The 22602-nt window shown below is 42.5% G+C and overlaps 1 protein-coding gene across 1 annotated transcript in view; it reads left to right on the forward strand.

The window, feature by feature from the left end:
• GLI2 (GLI family zinc finger 2) overlaps positions 1–22602 on the forward strand; it is a 194445-nt gene that overhangs the window by 28835 nt on the left and 143008 nt on the right. The window contains exon 2 of the mRNA XM_027879741.1: positions 20976–21138. Within this exon, the coding sequence (XP_027735542.1) occupies positions 21006–21138 (133 nt within the window). The 5' untranslated portion in view covers positions 20976–21005. The remainder of the gene's footprint in view (positions 1–20975; positions 21139–22602) is intronic.

Below are 22602 nucleotides of genomic sequence, written 5' to 3' on the forward strand. Positions count from 1 at the left end.
TTCATCTCTTGTAAAATACAATCTAATGAATTAAAATATATCTCTTCTTCTTGGTGCTTTTTCACGCTGTGACCTGCCATGGGTTTGAGTTTGGGGTGGCTCCTGTTGAATTGTCTGAAGGCTCTCAGCATACTTCCTCCTACTGAATTGTTCTTCCTGAGGTTTGCCCATTGATTACATCCTCTGGATTGGGTCAGTTGTCTTTCTTACATGGTTCACTAATTTTTCCTCACTAAACATTGCTAATGTGCCTTCCACAAACTTGCAGCTTTTTAAGCTTTGATCCGGGAACCTTTCCAAATTCAGCAAAAAAATACCAAAGAAGCTGAACTTTTCCCCCCCCCTTTCTTTGTGTCCTTTGTTACTGAAGAGGGCTGCAGATATTTAATACCTTTTAAAGGCAGACAAAAAAAAACCCTCTCTTTTGGTGATTTCTCCAAAACACCAGTTGATTATTATTGGCAAGGACATCACACTGGAAAGGACTAGCTGTTCTTTGTGGTTTTGAGGCCAAAATACTGCTGGGATTGTCCCTGGTGGCTGGGTGGAGCTCTCTGGGTACCTGCCTGAGAGAGCAACAGTGTCACCACATAGCAGATGTACCTCTCTTGGTGGGGAGGGAATATTTGGCACCAAAGAACAAAGGTCTTCTCCCCCAGAGGGTGAAAAAATATATACTGAATATCACTGAGGAAGCAGCAAACATTGGTCTTGAGATCTCTGTGCTCTGTGTGTCTGATCAGATGCATGTGAAGTTTTTCAGGAGATCTGATAGACCATCTTTTAGAGAATAGGTGGACCTGTCAGAGTGTGGGGGTAAGGTTGCGTTCATTTTCAGGGCTCTTACAGAGAAATTTTTGTTCCCAAGTCAGCACTTAAGAAAGGTTTCCCAGATGGGAAGGGAGGCTGAGCTGACTTGCCATCAGAATTAGCATATTTTGGTCTTGAAGAGAAAAGGTGAGCAAACACCAAACTCACTGATATATTTAGCTTGCAGTGATTGTAAAGATGAGTTCAACTGGATCCACAATCCCTTGCTTAGCTCTCTTATTTCCCAAATGGGCCACACAAGTGGCCTCGTGCACACCCGTAGCAGCTGGTAAAACAGCTCCGCTTGCGTAATGGAAGAAGTTGGCAGGAGAGGACTGTCAGGAAGGTTTTGCCAGGATTTCATGGCAGAGGTGACTTTGTCAAGACCGCAAAAGAGTTGGTCCAGACCCGGTCAGAAGTCAGGACCTCTACCTCATTTCAAGTATTAAAAGCTCTGGTTTATGTAGCATGTGTATCTTGAGTTTTTAATACATAAAAATCCTTGCATTCAGTTCTCCCATCCTGATTGTTTTAAAAGAGGAGGAACTTTTCAGCATGCCCCAAATAAGAGAGGGGCAGAAAGCAGAGGGTTAACCATGGGTCAGGGCAAACCACTCCATCCCGGGCTGGCAGAGGAGACTTGCAGATGCCGGTGGCCCTGGGAGCGGGGTGATGGCCTGGGCTCTCCGTGCTGTGCTGCCAGACCGCACCGGTGTGCGAGCCTGCGGAGGGAACGGGAATGGAGCCGTGCCTGCGGCCAGCAGGCAGCTGCGAGGCCAGCAGCAGCAGCCAGCCCGCTGACAGCACGGCTCTGGCACCGCAAAGAATCGAGCCCTTTGTATCTAACCATCCAGACCTAATATACTGACATGGTCGTCATCAGATACAGTTGACACATGTTTAAATGGTGTATCTCGCTGCTTTGAACAAGTGGGAAAGTGTTCTTGGACTGCTTTGCTCTCTGCATTTCTACGGAGTTTCCCACTGTCCATTTTCCATAGTTACTTACAGCAATTAACTGGAATCCAGGGCTGCGGCGGCTGCACGCATAGTCTCTCAAACCACACCTGTGGCTTTTTTGTGTCACATATAATTCATGACTGAGTGACGCTTCCTGCCTTGTCATCTTTAGTCCTGGATGAATGAATGGTGTAGCTAAATCAGCTTAGCGCCGAACTAAAGCGGTGGTTCATGTTTAGCTGTGGCTCTTGTACAAGTCGTGCAGAAACTTATTTGTGTTGGTACGGCTGGGTGTTCACTGGAGGCTCCAGCTCTTTTGATATCGGATCCACTCACAGCTTGCATGTCCTGCCTCAGCTTTATTTTCCCTTCCAGAGGCATAGATACTGCATGAATCACTGTGTCTTTGCAGAGGCTCCAATGGGCGAAGGTATTTGTGCTGAAACCTCACCAGGCTGTAATTAATCTGTAGACGAAAGGAAATGGTTTTGTGACAGCTAAATGAAGACCAAATAATGCAATGTGATGAAAGGTATGCGCAGCAGTCTGATTCAGGATCTGAAGTTATATGCATTTAGCTTTATGGTGAGCTGAAAAGTGTTTGAAAAAAAAGAATTGCCTCAAGTCCCACTTAGTAGCAGACAAAAGCAGAGGAAGACCTGCATGTAATTATGTATTAATATGCAGAAAACAGGGATTAAAAAAATTGCACTCCGTTATTCAGTGTATTTGAAAATATTTGGGAAACTTAGACATAAACTGCGAGTGCTGTAAACAGAGAGGCACGTGCTTTCTGCATTTGATCTGTGAGATCAGGCTGTGTTCCAGTGAACAGGCTGTCTTTTCTTTGGGCTTTAGCTATGCTGAGATAGAAAACATCTGATAACTTTTAAAAAAATATTGTAGACTTTTGTAAATTAAGCTGAGGGTTCTTTTGTTGGTTGGTTGGGTTGGGTTTTTTTTCCCCAGATTTGGATTGTTTTGCAGAAGAAAAGAAGTTGTTGATCATCTTGTTTGAAAGTTAAATGTTTCTCCAGTGTTTCTCCAGTGAAAAGTTTGGATTGTTTTTTTTTGTTTTGTTGTTGGTGGTTTTTGGTTGGTTTGTTTTTTTTTTTTTGCTTTTAAAGAAGGAAGTAATATTTTGAATTCATGTTTCAGCTTGCTCATCATCAGTTACACCTTTGATGCAGGTTCTCTCACATTACTTCAAGTGTTGCTGGGATTGGTTTTAGCAAAACGACAGAATGGTAAATGTGGCAGCTTCCCTGTAGTTTGGTGACTGTGACATTTGGAATAGGCACTCTGAAATTGGTTGATGCTGAACATTTCAAGCAACAGCAGCAGTGAATCCTTTGCTAACTGGATGATCTTCCAGAGCACTGAGATGTCTCAATTCCACTTATGTAGAATCACCAAACCCTAGAAATTTCAGGTGAGAGAGACCTGAGAGGATTCTAGTCAAGCATCCAACCCCAATGGGGACCGTTGTCAACACCAAGTCAAGTTGGATGTGGCTTCTCTAGTGGAGTCTTGCAAACCTCCAAGATGTCTCAACCTCTTGGGGGTGACCTGGTCCAGCATGACTTTCTTAGAGAAAACTTTTCTGAATGCCCACCCTGAACTTCCTCAGCTGTGTTTTGGGGTTTGTTTTTTTTTGTTTGTTCGTTTGGGTTTGTTTTGTTTTGTTTTGTTTTTTGGTGGTTTTTTTTGTGTGTATGGGTTTGGGTTTGTTTGTTTGTTTGTTTTGATGTTGTTTTGGGTTTTTTGCATTTGTTTTGGGAGGTTTTTTGCCACTACCAGGAAGGATTTTGCTCCATCAGAGTTATAACTGCAGGCTGTCATATATTTTCACTTTTAATCTAATACTTTGATAATGAAATTGTAGTTAGACTATCTGTATTTGAGCTAAAACCACATCATTATTACAGAATTTTAATGAAATCATAATTTCACTATGGCTATATCGTGCCTATACCTTAGTAGCATTGTAAGACTGTGACAGTATTGTTATTCTGACTACGATTGGCATCATCATCATCACTGTATCTGTTCTTAATATGAACATACCATTTCAGGTTGCTATCCCTATTTTTGATAGCAGGAAGCAACATTTTTTATGACTGGGCAGAGTTGGATACCAGTAGGAAAATTAGCTGGATTCTGTTATGACTTCAGCATCATCAACAAAATGATCAAGTACTGTAAATTTGCATTATAATTATGATGTCAGTCAGGAACAATATAACTTGTTTTTCAGGTTGACTGAGAATGTGCTCTGGGATTTTGGAGGGAATATATTCCTCTCATTTGGAAGCTGAATAAATCCTAACAGAAGTATTTCAGGAATATATATGTAGTTCAGTAATGTTATACTCAGCAAGTATTTTATAATTAGCTCAGGTTTTAGGGCCAGAACATCTCATTTTGTTTCCTGTTTTATTTACTTGTCATAAATGAGCTCAGGACTGCACCTTTTTTTCATTTCAGTATCATTTGCAGCAATACTCCCTTTTGTCTGAGATGTGAATTATTCATTTAAGTAAGCAGGTTGTAGATAAACTTGAATCTTGAGAAATGAACATTGGAGGAAAAGCGGTTTTCTATACTTTGGTTAAGACATGGGATAGTATTTTTGCTGAACTTCATAGGGACAATCTGGAATACCTTGTATGTGCAGAGAATGACCAGGTATCTAACTCCTCCTGGACATATAATATCTTTAAAATATCTTGTCATGGACATCCAGAATGCTCCACATGTGAATGATGGCAATACCTGAGTCATACTGATGTTAGTTCTCTGTTAGAGAAGATGTCCAAAGCCATACACGACCCTGGCTGCTTCTCCAAGTTACCTGAAGGGAACTATTCCTCTTCAAACCAAATCTTTGTACCTCTAGTATAAGAGCTTCAGAAGGGCTTTATCTTCAAGATCTTTTTGGTTCTTCCTTAAGGAAGGCATCACTTGGTCCTACTCAGGGTTTTAGGGATTCTCCAGGATGTCTTCAAGGAGGTGATGAAAGCAGAGGGCACAGTGACGTGGAGAACGATGCCATCTCTCATACCCCAGTGGGTATGTGAACTCATCTACTGTGGCAAGAAGCAATAGCTCTTAAAACAGCAGCTGGTTTTGCTTCTGTTGGTGCTGGTGTCTGACACCAGTCTCCTGCTTTTGAAATAAACAGCACCCACTGGAGCTGTGCATCCTGGCTGGGCAGCAGCATGGCTCTGTGGATGTGTTTTCTTACCTTCATGCCTCTCTTCTCCCCTTCCCCCACAGTTTCTACTGCACTTTCTCTTGTAGGCAGCAATATAGGATCAGACTGCTTTTCATTTCCATCACTTTTCCCTGCTGTGACTGAATCTGTTGCAATTAAATTTTAATTGAGATGCACACTGCTTAAATAGACACAAGACAGCTACAGCTATCGCTAATTAATTTTCTTCCAAAATGACAACATTTAATAATTATATTCCTTGTCACTTACATTATTTATACAAGTTTAACTCTGGGAATTTTTTTAAAGACACGTCAGCTGTGAAAGTGCTTTATGGTGTTAATCTCCTGTAAGGCAATTGTGATTAACTTCAGAAGTGGAAGTATGTTTATAGTGCATTTAGTAAAATAACACGTAGTTCTGCAAGTTGAAGTAAAGATTGAGGTATTTCTACAATAAGGTAATAGTATTTCTGGTTACAGTATTCAAATCTAGGGAAGCCCTAATGATAATAACTTGTGCTCTTGTATCATCTTTGATCTGAGGATCTCTAAGTACTTTCTGCCTATGAACAGATAAGCTCACACCTTCTGCAAAGATTCCTTCCCAGTTTCTCACTTCACCTGGCAGAGCACAAAGAGATCATCTACTGCCCCAGCTTGCAAAATCCTTGCCCTCTGCTACCTTACTCTAATACCAGGCGAAGAAAATAACCGTTTGTATTTTAGTCTGAAGAATCTATCACTGGTTTCTGACAGACAGGGTGTTGGATGAGTGGGACCATTTGTGTGTTGTGGTGTGACAGTCCTGAGGCTGTGCTGTGACAGTTTGGGGATTCTGTCTGTGCTTTTGATGCATCATTGCTGCTTCATGGTATGACTTTGGTGTTTGTGGAGAGGTGCACCACCAACCTCCAAACTTCAAATGTTCACCAAACAGGTAGAAATTTCTTGGGACAGCTGTGAGGAGAACTTTTCCAGCCTCTCCTGCGGGGCTGTAGAATGGTAACACTCCCTCTGCAGAACAAAGGAGCTGACTGTTCAAGGTGAGATGCATCAGCCCTAGGGTTTTATTGGCAGATCAGGAAACCTTGGGAATGACTGGAGTGTTGGAGAACATTTTTTTTTTCTCATTGTCTAAGGTGAAAGTTTAAGCTGGAAGCTACAGCAGAAGGATTTTGTGGGTCAGAGAAATAAATGTGAGAGGGCAGGACAGGTAAGACTTTGATCTCTTGGAGGACCGAAGACCAAAAAAAAGTAAAAGCTAGATGCGAGAAGTGACTGCAAGTGCCTGGGTGTGCATATTTTCTCTGCTAGCATCGAGTAACTCTTTAGAACCCTCTACACCTTTCTGGTTATCACTAGCAAAGTAAAGCTGCCATGGGAACAGAGCTCTGGGAAAGTGTGTGTTTGCATTTATTAAGGGCTTGGGGATTAGTACTGATCCTGTGGAGCAGGAGGAGTTGGATGGTGCAACCCCTTTCCGGGGACACACAACGAAGAAATTTTCCAAGGATGGCATGAAAAGCAATTGTACTGTATTCTGCTATGATCAGAGGAGGTTAAGATGATGTTGATGTAGAGGGCTGATCAACAGGACATTTGGAGTCTCAGTCAAAGGAAATTGGATTAAATGTGTTAAATGTGTACATAGTAGAACTCTCGTGTTGGACATATGGAACTATCATATACTATTTACCTCACGTAAATTTCAGTGTCTTCTTGAAGGTAGTCATTTCAATTCCATTTATAGTGAATGTATAGCAAAAAAAGTACCTCCAGAACCTTTAGATCTGCGTTAATATGAATTTGAATGACAAGCTGTCTGTCTGGTCATCTGTCTATTCTCATGTACTGTCACAGCAGCAAAATTGCATTACAAAAAATTTTTCATTGTCACTTTTCCCTCAACTTTGACAACAGCAGAAGAGACTGGGCAATAATTAGGGCTATTTTGGTGTCTGTGTCTGGCTTCCCGTGCAGTGTTGCACATTGGCAGGGTTTGATATGCCAGGGAACTGTATCTTGGATTTTTCAGAAGCAACAGAAACTTTTTGTGCCTTTATTTTATTGTGTCTCTCAGGAGGTTGTAGATTACTACTCTCTTCCTAAGCAGGTACTGCAGTTAATTATATACAGATTTTTGTGCTTATTGTGACCAAGAGTCAGAATTCTTGGCAAAGACACAGGTCATGGTAGCACAGCAGGGTGGGACAATAGAGCATGTTGTCCTCTTTCTCCACAGTGGGCCTGTCCTGGGAGCCAAGGTCTGCTCCATTGCACCTGAAGAGACAGGAATCATTTATTCCTCTAACAAATAGATCTCTTCCTCTGTGTGTTTTCCCTGAAGTTATTTACACACCATGTTGTTTGCTTTGAGGTCTCGCATGCTCTATAATTTGCATGTGGTGCTGGAGTTGCTGACGGTTTGTTGCTTTGATTGCCAATTCTCACGGTCCTGAAAAATGCCTTTAGCTGTCCGTGCAGTTGGGTAGCTCTGGGGGCTGCAATCTGTAGGGCTACAGGTCTGGTAAAAGCTGGAAGAGTTTTCTGCATAACGCAGTATATAAGTGCTTGTGTCCAGGTCCCAACCAAAAGGCAGGGCAGGAGCTGTGTGGCTTTGGGTCTATGTTGTATCATTACACTGACCAGCAAAAGGAAGGCCTAAACATTAATGAATGTTCACAGCTACCAGTCCTCTGGTCAAAAAATCTCAGCAGTGTGCAGTGAGGAAAAGCCAACTCACCACAAGCTTCAGGTCTGCTTCTCTGAAGGCATCTTCCTGGATATATTCACTAAATAAAGACCAATATTTGGCTGTGAGAGTGCTGAGGGAAGACATCTACTGTTTTCTCAATATGCCACTAATGATTTGGGGCTGTCCAACAATTTTTGTTTTCAAAAGATTCATTTTTCTCAGTTGTTTTTAATTAACATTTTATAAGTTAGCAATAAACCTATGAAACTCTGAGTTTGCAGTGGAGATACTGGCTCCAAAACAGAAAGTTTCACTAACAATGCATGAAAGGCTGGGAAAAGCCCAAGAGGAACAAATAGTACCAAATGTTGGGTAGCTATGGACATGGTTTAGAGATTAGAAATTGTGTGGTCATCCATAGCTGGTGCCAAGTCCACCCTCCCTTACCTTCAGTTCTGTGAAAGTCTGGGCTCAAACAAATGACTGTAGAGATGGGAAAGAACATATGTTTAATTTCTTCAGTAGAGAAAAAGCTAACGGGCTTTTCAGTGCTAGGTTATGAAAGCAATTAGAACAAATACTTGAAGAGGTGTTTCATTATTTCTCTTGTATAACTTTGAATGTCAAGGTACCCTGACACTATATGTTATGCAGAGGAAGGGTATATAGGAAGTATGATCTTTCTTTTAGTGAGGGACAAATGAGTTATGATAAATGAGTTATGCAAGTAATTATTTCCTTACAGGAGGAGAATTACAGTTACCTGTAGAACCCTAGTACTTCTAAAACCAGAACAGATGTGTTTACTGGTTCCTAATTTTCCAAGAGGATCTGATTTTCATCTTACAGACCTGTAATAGAACGGAAGGCAGCTCAAGTCAGTAGTTTTGCTGGTGAAAACTAGTTGCGAATGAGACTAGGAGTGGACAGATTTCTCTGGTCTGTATGACCAAACCCACTCAAAGAACACATATTTAGGCCCTGATGGAAGCAAGTGCATATGCATTTGCTGAAGTCTTCCTAAAGCCGATGAGATTGAAAGCATAGTGTGGTAGGCTTTGATAAGCTTTGAAAGAGGAGACAATGGTTGAGGCAAAACAAAAGAGCATGCCATCAAAGGATGTAAAGCAAAGTGACAGGACCGAAGTGACAAGCTAGGAAAATGCTCTTTGCTCCCACATTCTGAATGGCTGTGAAATCAGCTTTGTACTCATTAGAGCCAATGTAAAGGAACTTGCTGTAAATGAAAATGAATGGCTTAGAAGCTGGTGTTTTGAGTTCAGCTGTGTAGGTGAGTGGCAGGAAGCTCAAGGAAGTGCCAAACTCTGAGACATTGTGCAGAAGGAAGAAGCAGGAGTCAGAGGTGGCCTAGTGGCAGAATCTTTCAGTGAGGCTGGAGGAACCTGAGGACCACCCCAGGTTTCAAAACTGAATAACAGAGATGCTGTGCTGTCCACCTCTACGGCATTGCTACCTTCTAAGCTTGGCCAGACTGCTATGAGAGAGATTTGAGACAGACTGAATTTCCTGTGTGATTGGAGGGAATTGGGTCTGAACTATGTCAATATGAGAGTAAAATGTAGGTATGATTTAGTGGAGAGAAATGCCAGAGGCAACTGGATACAGAAGATTGGATACAGCTTAGCTGTGAATGAGGAGGAAGATGGAATGAGAGTTACAGACACAAGTGGGATTTTGTTTTTAGAGAGGCAGACCAAGGCAGACCAGAAAAAAGAGAGAAGGGGCAAGGAGAGTAAGAAAAGTGGCTGTGACATGGTTTAAAAGATGGTTGTGGAGGAGTGAGGTGATTAGAGGGAAAGAGGAGATTAAACTTTAGGATCAGAGAGGGAGTTGTAGATAGAAGCTAAAAGACTTATCTTGGTCTGACTGTTTTCTCTGGGAAGAACTCAACGAGCTTATGTGCAGAAAAAAAAGATACAGAGATAGAATATAATTATTTATGCATGAATAGGCAATATTCATGAATAGAAATAATGTAAGAAACTGCAAGGTAAATAATAACTGTAATTAGCAGTACTAAAAGAATATATATATGTGTATGTGTGTATACACACATACTCCTATAAAAGAATTCTGTCCTGAGGAATTTGTATTAATCCTTTGTGTTTTATCTTAAATTAGATAGCATCAAGGAACAAAAGCAAATAAAAGGAAGTATTTACAGGGTCTTCTCAGGCTGATCTTAATGATTTGAATCTTACATAATGAAATAGGAAAAAGAATCTTTTTGGGGTGTATTGTCTGGTGGCCACATCAGTCACTGCCCCAAAGTCTGTTACAGCCCCCGAAAAGCTGTGGGGACCCAACAGGAGCACATGCAGTTTCCAGTGCTCAGCCCCTGGCCTGGTTACCACCAAACACAGTTCTTCTGCTTCACTTGTTTCGACTGTGCAGTCGCATACGCACAACGTGGTTCCTGAACTTTTCCTCTGAGCCATAGCAACCTGCCGACGTTTGCTAAGGGTTCACTGCTGCCTTGTCTTTTGTTCCAGTAAGTTTTGTGGACCTGAGATGTCCTGGCATGTCAACCCAACTTGTTTTGTATGTGAAGCAGACACTGTAGGGCAGCAGAGGACCAGACCTCCAGTCTGCTATAGGATGTGGAGACACCAGTGCTGGGGTTGAGAAGGGAGGTTTTTCCCTTAGCTTTCATAACAAGAGAATGAAATAGATTACAGTGTTGTTTCTTTCCTTTTTTGATGATGGCAGCTTCTTGCCAGACCAAAAAACCAAGTTAATTTTTGTAGGCTACAAAGTGAAAATTGCATGATATTCTGTCAGTGAAGGGTTTTACAATCTGTCTCAGTCATCAAAATACTTGTAGCAGAGTAGACATAACTGCATAGTGAAGGAATGTACACTCGGCATCATTGCCATTTGCAGGACATGAACACCTGAGAGTTTATCAGTGCTCTGGGAGATGTTTATTACTTGAGTCTGACTAAGTCCTTATCACAAAAGAAAAGAATAGAGAAGTTGAAGTTTGCTTGTCAGTAGAGAAAGGCATGGTAAAATTTAATCATTATAAATGCAGCTCTTTTGGTCTGTGAAGGTATGGCAAATCAACCATTAATAACATATTGATTCATAGGTGCACAGAGGATCAAGGTGCTGATCTAGACACTACCAGAGGTGTTTCTCCATAACGCTATCAAGTACTTTCCTGTACTGAAACGCATCCACATCCTGTGATGAGTCTTAGACTATAGCAAATCTTCTGGAAAAATATCTGAACAAGATGTTGGTTCTGTTATGCTAGAGAGGCTGGAACCAGTGTGAGACTGGTGCTCTTTTCTGTTGAAACTGGGAGCCTTGTTTCTAATGTGAATTTCTCCGGTTTAGCTTCTTAGTTTTTGCAATTGTTATTAGGTAACTGTAGTTGGTTTAGCCATAGATTCTTTTCATGCCCCTTACCTCTGTCAAAAGGCATGTGTTATCAAATTTTTGCTGATTGTATGTGTATTAATGATCAAGTCATCCTGCAAGTGCCTCTGTTTCATTTTTTGAGCTCTCTTTCATTTTTCTTATGTATAGCATTGGAGCCTTTGCAATTTTTATCTCTCTGCTTGGACTGTTCCATTAACAGTCAATTTAGGGTTAGGCAGAGAGGCGTTATAACCTCCCAAATTCTATGTAGGCAAACACACATTGCTTTAATTGTTTAAATACTAGCAACTTTCATAGAGCTTGTCAGCCACTGTTTGCCCACCATAAAACTTCAAGTCGTCTCCAGTCAAGTGTTTCTCAAAACACAGTCTTCATTTTAATCAATTATTCTCCAGATGTGTGGCCTTGTATGTGGTTGCTTTAGAACCTATAATCTTTGTATAAAAGCCCATCTAAGGATGGAGAGCATGTCACTGGTACAAAGCAATCATCTTTATTTATCATGTCAACAGTCATTTGTCACTGACGGACTTCATGGCTCTATATTTGTTTCCAGTCACTGATACACAAAATGATTGTAGCTCTCCAATCATATGAAAGTTTCCACCAGATTCAGTAATCTTGGTCAGGATTAATTTGTGTATTAAATGAGCTATTCCACTTCTTGTTTATTACTCGGGTTCATAGCATTAGAGTCTACACAATTAAGGAATCTCTTCTCTTTGAGTCCCTTGGTACCTTGATTAATTTTAGTCTTGACATCTTGATTTCTGGCTAAATGAGTGCTCATTTTCACCCTTGTCTTTTGTCATTAGCTTAATACCCTCCTGAATACTTTAGCCTGTCTCCTGGAAGACTTATTCCCTTCCACTGAAATGACAGTCAGCCACATCTCTTTTCTCTGTAGAAGATGGACCTGCACTGCTGAAAACTTAGGGGCTCTGCCGTTCAGCACTTACTTGTTAAATTTTGGAAAAATATATAGCCTTTTAACTTGAGTTGCAGATCACAGAAATGAGTACTGTTCAAAGCATTGATTTCATTCTCCCACATTTAAAATTTCTTGCAAGGATTCTCGGTCTTGAATTTCTCTTCACCAGCTTGTTTGTGTCCTTGAAGACCAGGCTGTGTTGTGGTTCACGGTCCGTATCGTTCTGACCCCTCCTATTACAGCAACCGTCAGATATTTCGGCAGTTTTGGGGTTTTCAGATGCTCTGTTAGCTGTGAGCATAAGACTGAACTTGATGACCTCCACAGGTCCCTTCCAACCCTAAATACTCTATGTTCCTCTCAGAAACTCTTCTTCCATTCTCATCTGGATGAATTTTTCTCCATTCTCATGTTTATGAACTGCCAACCATTTTATGTGGTCTGCATCCTGCCTTCAGCTGGCAACTGTAGTCTTATAAAGACAATATGTGGAGTGGAATAAAGTGTGGAATAGCAGCTTGTGTGGTGTATGTGTTCTGCAGAGGAAAACGTGCCAACTGAAGTGTTGCTTTTTTGTTTTTAATTACATTCTTGTTTCCTTCCCAGGCTTTTCTCTTCTGCATACTTACACGTGTGCCTCCAGAGGGAGGATTCAATAGGCTGATGAACAGAACTGGAATGTTTAAAAATAAACCAAAATTTTGTAATTAAACATGTTCTGAAAGAACCTAGTTGCCATAGGGATTTTTGCAAGGATGCAGTCCTTCATCTTTCAGTGGTCAAAATAAAGGTTTTCATTTCTTGAGCCAAATGAGGGGTTTCTTATCCAAGCTTTGGAGCCTGTTCAATGTCATCTAGATGGACTAGTCACTACAAGACAATATTACTCATCCCACCCCTACATAAAGCAAACCCATTAAACTTCAGTGCATGTGGTTTGTATTTGGGGTTTCATTCATGAGAGTTGAAAGTGCCCAAACTACTGCAGCACGGAAGTGAAACCCTGAGTGGATTCTCCTTCAGTCACCACCAGCCAATAAAATATTCACATCTCAAAACCTCCCTTGAATCTGATTTCAAGGCAGCTCTTTTCCTGCTAGCCAGATCTCACACATTAACCCTTATCTGTTCTGTGAAATCTGCATGAACATCTCTATTCAGAATCAGAATTCCTGCCCCTCTCATAGTATGTGCAATTTACTTACTTAAAATATTTTACTCATAAACCTGATGAAAAGTCAATAGGTTATTACCGGTTTGCAATTAGAGTCTAATTTTGTTGTAAACAGTTTAATGGTCCTCTGCCCTAGCCTTAATACAGTCTTTTACTTACCCTGTTTAGCTGTAACCCACCCTGGTATAGCTGCCAAGCACCACAGATGTTTTATCTGACATGTTAGTTATTAGCAGTTTCTGCTCTTGTTGGAGCATGAAGACCTGATGAAGGGGTTTTTTTTTTTTGTTTCTTTAATTTCTTTCTTTTTTTTTTTCTTTTCCTATTCTTGTAGGCAAAGGTTTCCTAAAATGAAAACAATGCTTCTTCATTAGATACATGTGTGCACACATAGGTAATATTTGTCTTTTTGGTTTTATTTTTGGAAGAAACCCAGAAAATTCCATAACAGGAAATTGAAAACTTCTTTGGACTTACATCAAAAAAACAAACTTAGACAACGGTTCACCACTCTTGCAACAAAACCAAACAAATAAACAAAACCCAGGTGAAGATTCAGGGACCAGTTATAATGGTGACGCATCACTTTTGAGCAATTTTTGTTTACCTGGTGGCATCCTCCCATATTTTTGCAGCATGTTAATGCAGACTCTGAATGCAGGAGTGTCTCGATTATCTTCTTTGACGGTTTTTCGCGTGTTGGAATTCGCTTAGTAGAAATTTTCTCATGATAAGACATGTAGGATTGGCTTTGTAAAAGTTCAAGCATGACTTTGTTTTCCTGTTCTACCACAAAAGGCTCTCCCCTCCAGCCCCCACTCCTCCATCTTCTCAGTTCTTCCAAAGTAAGAAACAAAGATAACTTCTGAGGGAAAGGAGGGAGAGTCAGGTACCCCAGCCTACATGTCTCGGCATGGACCAATGCCGATTGTGTGTCTGGATTTGAGCTTTTATGTCTGTTTGTATGTTTTGATGATGTATTGTAATTGTTTATAACCCAGCACCTGAAAGATAATTTCTGTTCAAGGCTTTAAGGTTGGCAACTTGAAAATATACTCAAAGTGGGGAAACTATTCAAATTTGTCTGGGATTTTATAAATTTGTCTTGTTTGTAATGAAGCAGCTATAATAAAGTGACATTAGTGTTTGTGCAAAATAAGAAGAGCAGGCTAAACCTAAAGAATGGGTGTAAAAATGTGAATTTCTTTATTCAGTGCCTTCTCCTTTCCAATAAATGCAACCCAGAAAGTAAATGGCTTTAGAAAGGGAAAACACATGTATGTTATGATAGAATGGCCTCACTGTTGTCACCTGGTGCCACAGAATGTCCTGGGATAGCCTGACCTGTGGCTGACATTCCTGAAGGACCCATGTCTCCCACAGGTCCTTTGTCACATCTGTCAGGCCTGACAAGGACCAGGGTTTCGGGTGCCCTAGTGCGGACACAAGCATTAGTCCCTTGCTGTCCAGGACCCATCAGCGACTGGCCCCTGCTGGAAGGTCTCCAAGGAATATCCAGCTGCTGAATTCTAGTTGTGGAGCAAGTAGCTGAATACCCAAAGACCTTCCATATGATGATAATTTCTATTGCCACCACTAACTCCACTGTCCTTGTTTGAAGGAAGGCTGAAGGAAGTGGAAGGCTGCTGTGGTCAGTGTAAGGGGGCACAGCACTTGTGACTCTCAGGTGTATCTGGCATTGTTTCTTTGCACATGTTTCCTTTTGCCTGACACCGTGTGAAGCAGTAGATTCTTTGTGTGCCTAGGCACAAAGTCTAGGTATTCCATCTACAAAGACTGATAGACCATGCTGCAGGGCTGCATTTTTTTGAAGCTGTCTTCAGGGCATATTTCTTCCACCAGAGACCATTACGTCTCAAATTTTTTTTTCCTGTGAATTCCCTTGATGTTTTTTGTCTCTCTTCCCTCTATGCCCTGTCCTGTCCCTGCCATGTTAGATGTCATGTTACGCCTTCCCCTGCCCCAGTAGAGCATGGATCTCTGCCTCCCATGGTACCAGCTCTGTCTGCAGTCTGTTTCTTCCTCTTCCCTGTGCTTCTCTTCTCTCTTTCCACATGATTTGCCATTGTCTACCTTTGCGCCTGTACTTCCATTCACTCTTCAGTGTCTGCAAGGCCATCCCTATGTCCCCTTATTTCTTGTGTTCCAGGCTCTTCTTCCACCTTGAGGAACCCCCTGCTCTTTCCACATCTATCCAGTCATCCTTGCAAACATCCCTCCTTCATGCCTCCTTCCCACTCTGCATTTTTCCTATCTTTATCTCCCCAGACAGAGTTATGCCTGGAATATCCCTGGAACCTCTGGAGCTGGTTGGAGGTGATGATACTACAGAACAGAGAAACACTGCCAAGCACCAGGCAGTCCTGCGTGCTCTTTGACCCCTCACAGTAATACAGAGTGGCTTCTTCCTTATGCTTTTGGTTTGCTGTTGCCATATGGAAATGGCAGATGGTGTTGATCAGGAAGTTAATCTAGAGGCGTATCCGTTTCATGCCGTACGCAAAAGATTTGTTCATTAAACTTAGAAGTCTAATTTAAAGCCAATTAACGGAGCGATTTGAAGAGACTTGTTGTTTTTGAAGTTCAAAAGAGATTCTAAGTCTCTGATTTCAGCCTTTGTACATTCCAGAACCTGTATAACTATTGCAGTGTTGCCAACTCTACTGGGTTTTTTTGTCTCTCTCTCTTTTTTTTTCTCTTTTTTTCTTTTCATTTTTTTGAGTGATGCAACTTTTGCCATGGGCTGGAACTGTTTGTGGAAGTCTTGTTAACACCCAACTTTCTTAGCAATTTTATCCTTACGTTTGGGGTTGGGTGGGCAGAACTTGTGTGTATTTCTGTCTCTCTGCTGAAAGTCAGCACAGCTCCCTCCTCCCTCCCTTTGGCAGCCTGGTATCGCTCTTCTCTAAGCAGGAGTTGGGGAAGGAGGTAGAAAAGTGGAATAAGCCCTGAGCAGCTCTGTGCCCTCCTAACACTGCTTCTGTCAGCACAAGTTTGTCTCTGCTTCCTTTCCTCCTTCCCCGTGATGTCTCCCAGAAGCTGGTAGGGACCCACCACAGAAGATTTCTCAAGGGGAAGGGGTCCTGAGACAGTGACTGCTCTATTCATGCATGCCCCAGTGTACAGCTCTAATTTCCATGTGTAATCAACCGGAGGATTGGCCCAAGCAGACCGTTCCTAAGAACTGTCAAGACGGGAAACCTTGTTTTAAGAGGATCCCGAAAGTGATTAGTTCTGAATTAGTATTTATGCTGCTTTTACCTGAGATTGATATTCTGTAAACACTTGTAGGTCCTTCAGCAACAGATGGCATGTTTGGATAGTCCTAACATTTAGTAGTGGCATGTGGACAGAGAAAACTTTCTTTAGTAATTTGAAGCTGTTGCTGATATAAAAGAAAATAGAGGGGTCAAGTTTTACTGTGGTATAGAGCCTATGACTTCACCGGGTTAACTGCTGCTACTTCCCTGTAATTGAGAACATAATTTGGCTCAAACCCTGGGAGACTGAAAAGGATCACAGCAGCCACTGTATTAAGCCAATGTTCAGAACAGTTGGCTCACACTGAATTTCATAAGTAGATCATGTATTCAGAAGGCTTTAACTGTATGACACAGCCCACTGCAAAGGAAGAGATGATGGGAGTATCTCTTTGTTTTTCTTAACTAAAGCAGCATGCCAGGAATAATTATCAAGCCTAGGATTGTATCTACATGGGGGATGATGTGGCAGAACTGATCAACTATCTCCCTGTGGCTGTGTGAGAACAAACCTGGTGAGAGCTGTGCAAAGGCTGCCCTTGGTTATCCCAGCTCCCACTGGTCTTGCCAGGAGCCAGCAACGTTGGAGCTGTATCCTGTCAAGGTAGCTTCTGGAAGCATAATTTGGACCCCTTTTTGCCCCTTCCATGGAGCTGCCAGGCTTGAAGGTGACAGTCAGGATTTGACTTGTGTCACAGTGCTACTGGCAGTCCCTGCCCTCTGCCAGAGGCTCACTCCCATGGTGCTACTTAGCTTTGAGCAGAGATGGCTAAAATTGGTCATTCATTTTTCACAGGGAAAAAAAAAAAGTTTCCTACCCTGTCTAGGGAAAGAGAAGGAGGTTTCCTGATGAAAGAGGAGGTTTCCTTCCTGAAGGAGGAAATAATGCCTTTTCAAAAAAGGGGTGCGAGGGGGCTGTGGCTGATGAGTGTGTGTTTATTCCTATGCTTGCTTGCAGTCCTGCTCAGGCCGAAGCCCTGCAAAAGAGACAAGCGTTTTGGGAGCACTCTTGACCATTCCTCAAGCACTTAGCGAGAGGGATTGTTTTATTAGGAAAGTTTACAGCTTCTTATTTTCCCTCAAAGGCAAATGTGACTTTGTTGTTTTTAATTCTGCTGGGATTTCTCCCTTTTAATATACAACACAGCTGTTAAAATAGCTGGGGTTGTCTAGGGCAAATCATATAGCACTTTCCTTGTTCAGATCTCAGATGGCTGCCTTTTTAGTGTCGCTGCAGAATTATATTACAGGGCATATGAATAGTGCTGGTATTAGTGTCAAAATCAATTACCCAACCCTCCTCCTGCAGAGAAAGCTACAAACCTTAGGAACAATCTGAGTAATCCATTCTGGTTTCTAATTCTGAGTAATGACGGAGGGCAGAGAGTTGTGCTTGAATAAGTGCATAGGGTCTTTCTCTGTATAGTCACTCCTAAATGCATGCTCTTTACAGGAAAAAGCAGGCTCCCTGTGAAACCCTTTTTCATGCCAAATGGCTCGCTGCTAAGATTAATCTGTCATTGAATTTATAAATTCTGTGTGGCACAGAGCAGCAGAAAAAGTTTAGCATCGAACAGAAAGCAAAGTATGTATTGCTTAAAAAATGGATGTTGTGCTCCTGGATAGTGTGGATTGACTGCCTCCACCAATATATCTTCTTATACTGGTAATAAAAACACTTACATAGCCTTGTGCCTCCAAGGATCTCAAAGCACTTTGCAAATAGGGCAAAGTACTATTTCCTATTTTATGACTGTGGAAAGTAGCTGCAAGAGAGGAGTTAAGCTTTTTGCCCAGGGACACAGAGAAGACTGTAGCAGATCCATGATGAGAACCTAAATCTCCAGAGTTCCGTCAGCGTGTCCTGATCACACATTGCACCAAAGCACTGCTGGGAAGTCTGCTGGTCACCAGCTCTCAGCCATTGTCTGTGAAACTGCAGAAGGTGGGATATGAAATCACTGTTGGTGCTCCTTTGCTCACTCCTCTCTGTCCCAGTCTGTGGGTGAAGGTGCTGAGCAGAGCAAGATCTGGTGGGAAAGATGGTTGTGTCCTCCTAGGCTGGGATGATCAGCTCTGGTTGTGGGGAGCTGTGGAAGGAAAATGACTTTTGGTTGCTGCTGAGCTGGGGAAAAGTTTGTAGCCTCATAGTCAGCCCACTCTGCCCCAGGCACCTTTACGAAGCAAAAATAATTATAGACTTATTACGCTAAATCCTGTGAGATTAGAGACGTTGCATTATTTATTTTTTTCTAATCCAGTATTTGAGGATTTACCTGTTTAATATAACCACTTACTATAAACGCTGGAATATTTTTTTTAAATTCATAATTAATACACCTGTAAAGACCAGATTTTCAAAGACAGGCCTGATCTCCTGTCACATTCCAGTTGGATAAATGACACATCTAAAAAACCAGTCCCTACTGAGGTGTCTGTAGCAGGGATTTAGAGATTTTGCTTCAGGCACCTCTCTGGAAAAAAAAAAAAAGCATGGCTCTAACCTGCATGTTTCACAGAGCAATTTCTGTTACGAGTTCCTTCCTTCCCTCCCTGGCTGCTGAGCTCTGCAGTGCCCTGAGGAAGATCCCTCACCCCTGGGGCTGCCCCCAGGGTCAGGGTAACCAGGGAAGGGGGGATGGGGGCGCGAGGGACAGCGTCTGGTTTCAAACAAAAGTGCAAAGCCTTGAAAGGAGGGACTAAGAAGAAACAGGTGGAGGGCTAGTAATAGAGCCTCTGAAGTTTATTTGCTTAACGAACAGAAGCCCAGGCTGTCAGACCTAGGTCAAATACTCCTCCAGTTCGAGTGTATTTACTTCATACGTGGTCTGTAACCCAACCTGATTCCTGGATTAAACCGCTGTAAAGTCTTGGCCCCCAGGAGCCCATCCCATGTTTGCCATCAAGCCCCAGCACATGCCGGGGCAGGACCTTGAGGGGCCACCTTGGTATTCACTGGAGCCTTGTGTCATCAGTAAAGCCTGTAATTGTGGGTCCTGTCATTTCCAATGGAAGCTTCGCAGTTTACAGCTGCAAACTGTGACTGCAGATCCATCACTTAGTTGTGCCATTAATGCGAGCCATGCCTGGAGGCTCCTGAGATGAGCTGGTCAGGTCGCAGCACACGGCCTTGGTGGGACACCATTCTGCCAGAGCTGCCACATCCACCGCACACTAGGTCCCTCTGGGGTGCCAGCAAGGGTGGGAGTTCCTGAAATCTTTGTGCTTTAAAGTTTTTAGGAGAGTTTTAAAAGTTTTATCTTCTTAATCCAAGATGTTCAGGAGTCAGTTAGTCCTCTAGAGTGAAGGGAGAAAAGTTGGAGCTGGCACAGTGGCAATAAAACTACCTGCACAAAAAAGTTTTCTGGTTTCCCAGATGTTTTTTGCCTGATCATTAATTCTGGTGAGGTAAACAGCCAGTGTGCTCTAGAGCATCTCAGGAGCTGAAAAATTTGCATTTGAAAATTTGCATGTGAAAAATTGCAGATCTGCATTAAAATTAGAAAGGAAAGGAGGAATTAGCAGTGGGTTTTCCCAAGACCAGCCTGAGGCCAGTGCCAGGTAACTGTGCGGGTTCTGTGAAAGCAGGAGTCAGGTGGAGACATGTGAAATAAAACTAGTTAAAATGGGGCAAACAAAAGTATTTGCATTCAGAAACAAAGTATGCCTCTTGGGAATACTCCTATGTTTGCTTTTGGGAGAGCAGCTAAGTCTGAATCATGCAGAACAAATGGTCAAGCTAACAAACTTCAGGAGCTGCTCTGTTTCATTGACCTGAGTTTAGAAAACCGGGTTATTTGTGCTTTGGTATCTTGTGGATCTTTCACAGAACTTACTTCACCGTTTTTAATGGGGTTGAAGCTGTAGCTGGTTTTTAGTTGCAACTGGTCAGAATAGAACTTTTTTGGGAGAGAGAGGAATCATGGCTATTACTCCTCACTGGTGAGAACTGGATGAGCTCTGGCAGACCTACTGTGGCTTATCTGTAGCCATTGGGGAGAAGTTCTGGTCAGGACACTGATTCCAAAACAGCACACAGTGTATGAGACAGCTCTGGGAAAGTAAAAAACCACCTTATCTGTATTATACTGGGAATTTTCAGCTGACTGAGTTTTTTCTTATGATGGGCTAGGTCATGTATAGGATGGACAAATGGGGTTTAGACATGATAAATTTTTGCATCTCATCTATCCTGTAATCCTGGAAAACCCTTTGGACCCGTAAGCTTTATTGTGTAGCCCAAGTTTATGTGGGGAAAATTTGCTTTTTGATCCTGATCCTTTTTGGTCCGTGAGAATACCTTTCCCTTCACATAGCTGTGCCCTTTGTGCCTATGACTACTGTAGTGGCTGTGCCACTAGAGTTAGAAACCTGGGAATTCTTTGCTGCTCAGCATTTACTTTTGAGCTCTGCCGAACCATCGGCTACTTCCTCGTGGAGCTGATTTTCCCTATTGTGAGTGGTGACCAGAATACGGTTTTGTTTTATGTCCTGTAGGGTTCCTGAGCTGGAAGATGCCTGTCTAAGATGGAAACCTCTGCTTCAACGACTGCTGGGAAAAAAGAAGGGAAAGGTGCTGTTCTGGAGGGGAATGGCTTTACAGAGACGGGGAAGAAACCCACGCCTTTAGCAGCTGCAGGAGCAGCAGTGGCACAAGGAGGTACTTTATGTTTTCCACAATTTGAAAGCAGCAGGGGTGTTTTTCATTAGACTGTAAGAATTTAATAAGTATAGTGGCATCTATCTTCCTGTGAACACACTGAGTTTATTGGGGTTCTTGGCCGTCAGGGGTCAGAGGGACGGGAAGCTGTGTCACCGTGCGGCATCCAAACGTCACTGCACCGAGACCGGTCACAGCCAGTCCCAGAGACCTGGGCCAGAGGGAGGGACAGGATGGGTGGTGAGAGGTGGCTGTTGGGGAATTGGGGCATCCCATCCGTGCTTGCCACCATCTGACTGGTGCTGCATGGTGGTGGCAGCACGGTGCCCTCCACTTCTCCATGGTAGAGGTAAAGAATGGCTGGTGAAGGAGAGCACCCTGTTACTGTGGTCTGGAGGGGTGTCGTGTGCCAGCTGTGATCCTGCTAATGAGTTAAACAGACTGCACAGTCTTTAGTAATTGCTGATGAGATTTCACGATTAGGGAGGAATTTGAGGATGTCCAGACCTAATGCAAGAATGTTCACAAAGAAAAGCCCCCACTTGAGCCATCCTCTTAATGCCAGAAACAGCTCAGTTCCTGATTTCTTTTTACATCAGTGTTTTATGCAAGATTTTGGTCTTACTGCTGTTGAAGTCAACTGGGAAGCTCTTGTGGACACCTGTGGGCATGGAGCCATTATTGGTGGGTGTGCAGAGGGGCATACAGGGGTGTTGCTCCTGCCTGTTCTTGCTCGCTGTGGCAGGCAAAACACACATCCCTCTTTGGCACATGTGTGCTGGTGGATCTCCAAATTGGTGCCAGGGCCCACCAGGGTGGCATAGTTGTGGGCAAGGCTGTGCCTGCTGGGCGAGGCACTACAACTGCTCTTGCTGAGGACCCGGTGTTCTCTCTGGACAGGGTACAAGGAGACAAACTTAGAAGGGGCTGCACCAGTTTGGATGTGACAAGAGACATCCCAGCTGTGTAAACTTTGCAGGCAGCTTTTTTTTTTTTTTTCTTCTCTAAAATATACGTTATTGCTGGCCAGAGTCTACCTCAAAATGAACCTTTCCCATCCCCTTCCTTCACTGCAGGGTGGTTTTTCATCACCCCAGGAGAACAGAACAACTCTTTAGAGAGCTCTTCTCTTTCTTACCCAGCTCGGCTAGAGAGTCTGAGTTTTTTGTTGGCTGAGTTTTGAAGATACTTTCCAACCCAAATTGCTTAAATCTGCCTCATCTCTCCTCCTTTTCCATAACCTTTGTGACTCAGTTTTCATTTCCCCATTGACCTGTGAAGATTCAGATGCACAGAATAAGGTAGCAGTAGCTAAATTATAATCTATCAGATTAGTTCGTGTGTTTGATGAACTTCGTTAGTTTTTGTTAGCAAAAGGAAAGTTTTTCTTAAAAAGAATCAGAAAATGTTTTAGGGAGTTGTTTGAAGGGAAAGACAGTTTCATGTCACTGAATGGGTCTGAGG

The sequence above is a fragment of the Empidonax traillii genome, unplaced genomic scaffold (genome assembly GCF_003031625.1).
Source record: "Empidonax traillii isolate 1590-97213 ecotype Southwest subspecies unplaced genomic scaffold, ASM303162v1 scaffold57:size2250009, whole genome shotgun sequence".
Classification (NCBI taxonomy): Eukaryota; Metazoa; Chordata; class Aves; order Passeriformes; family Tyrannidae; genus Empidonax; species Empidonax traillii.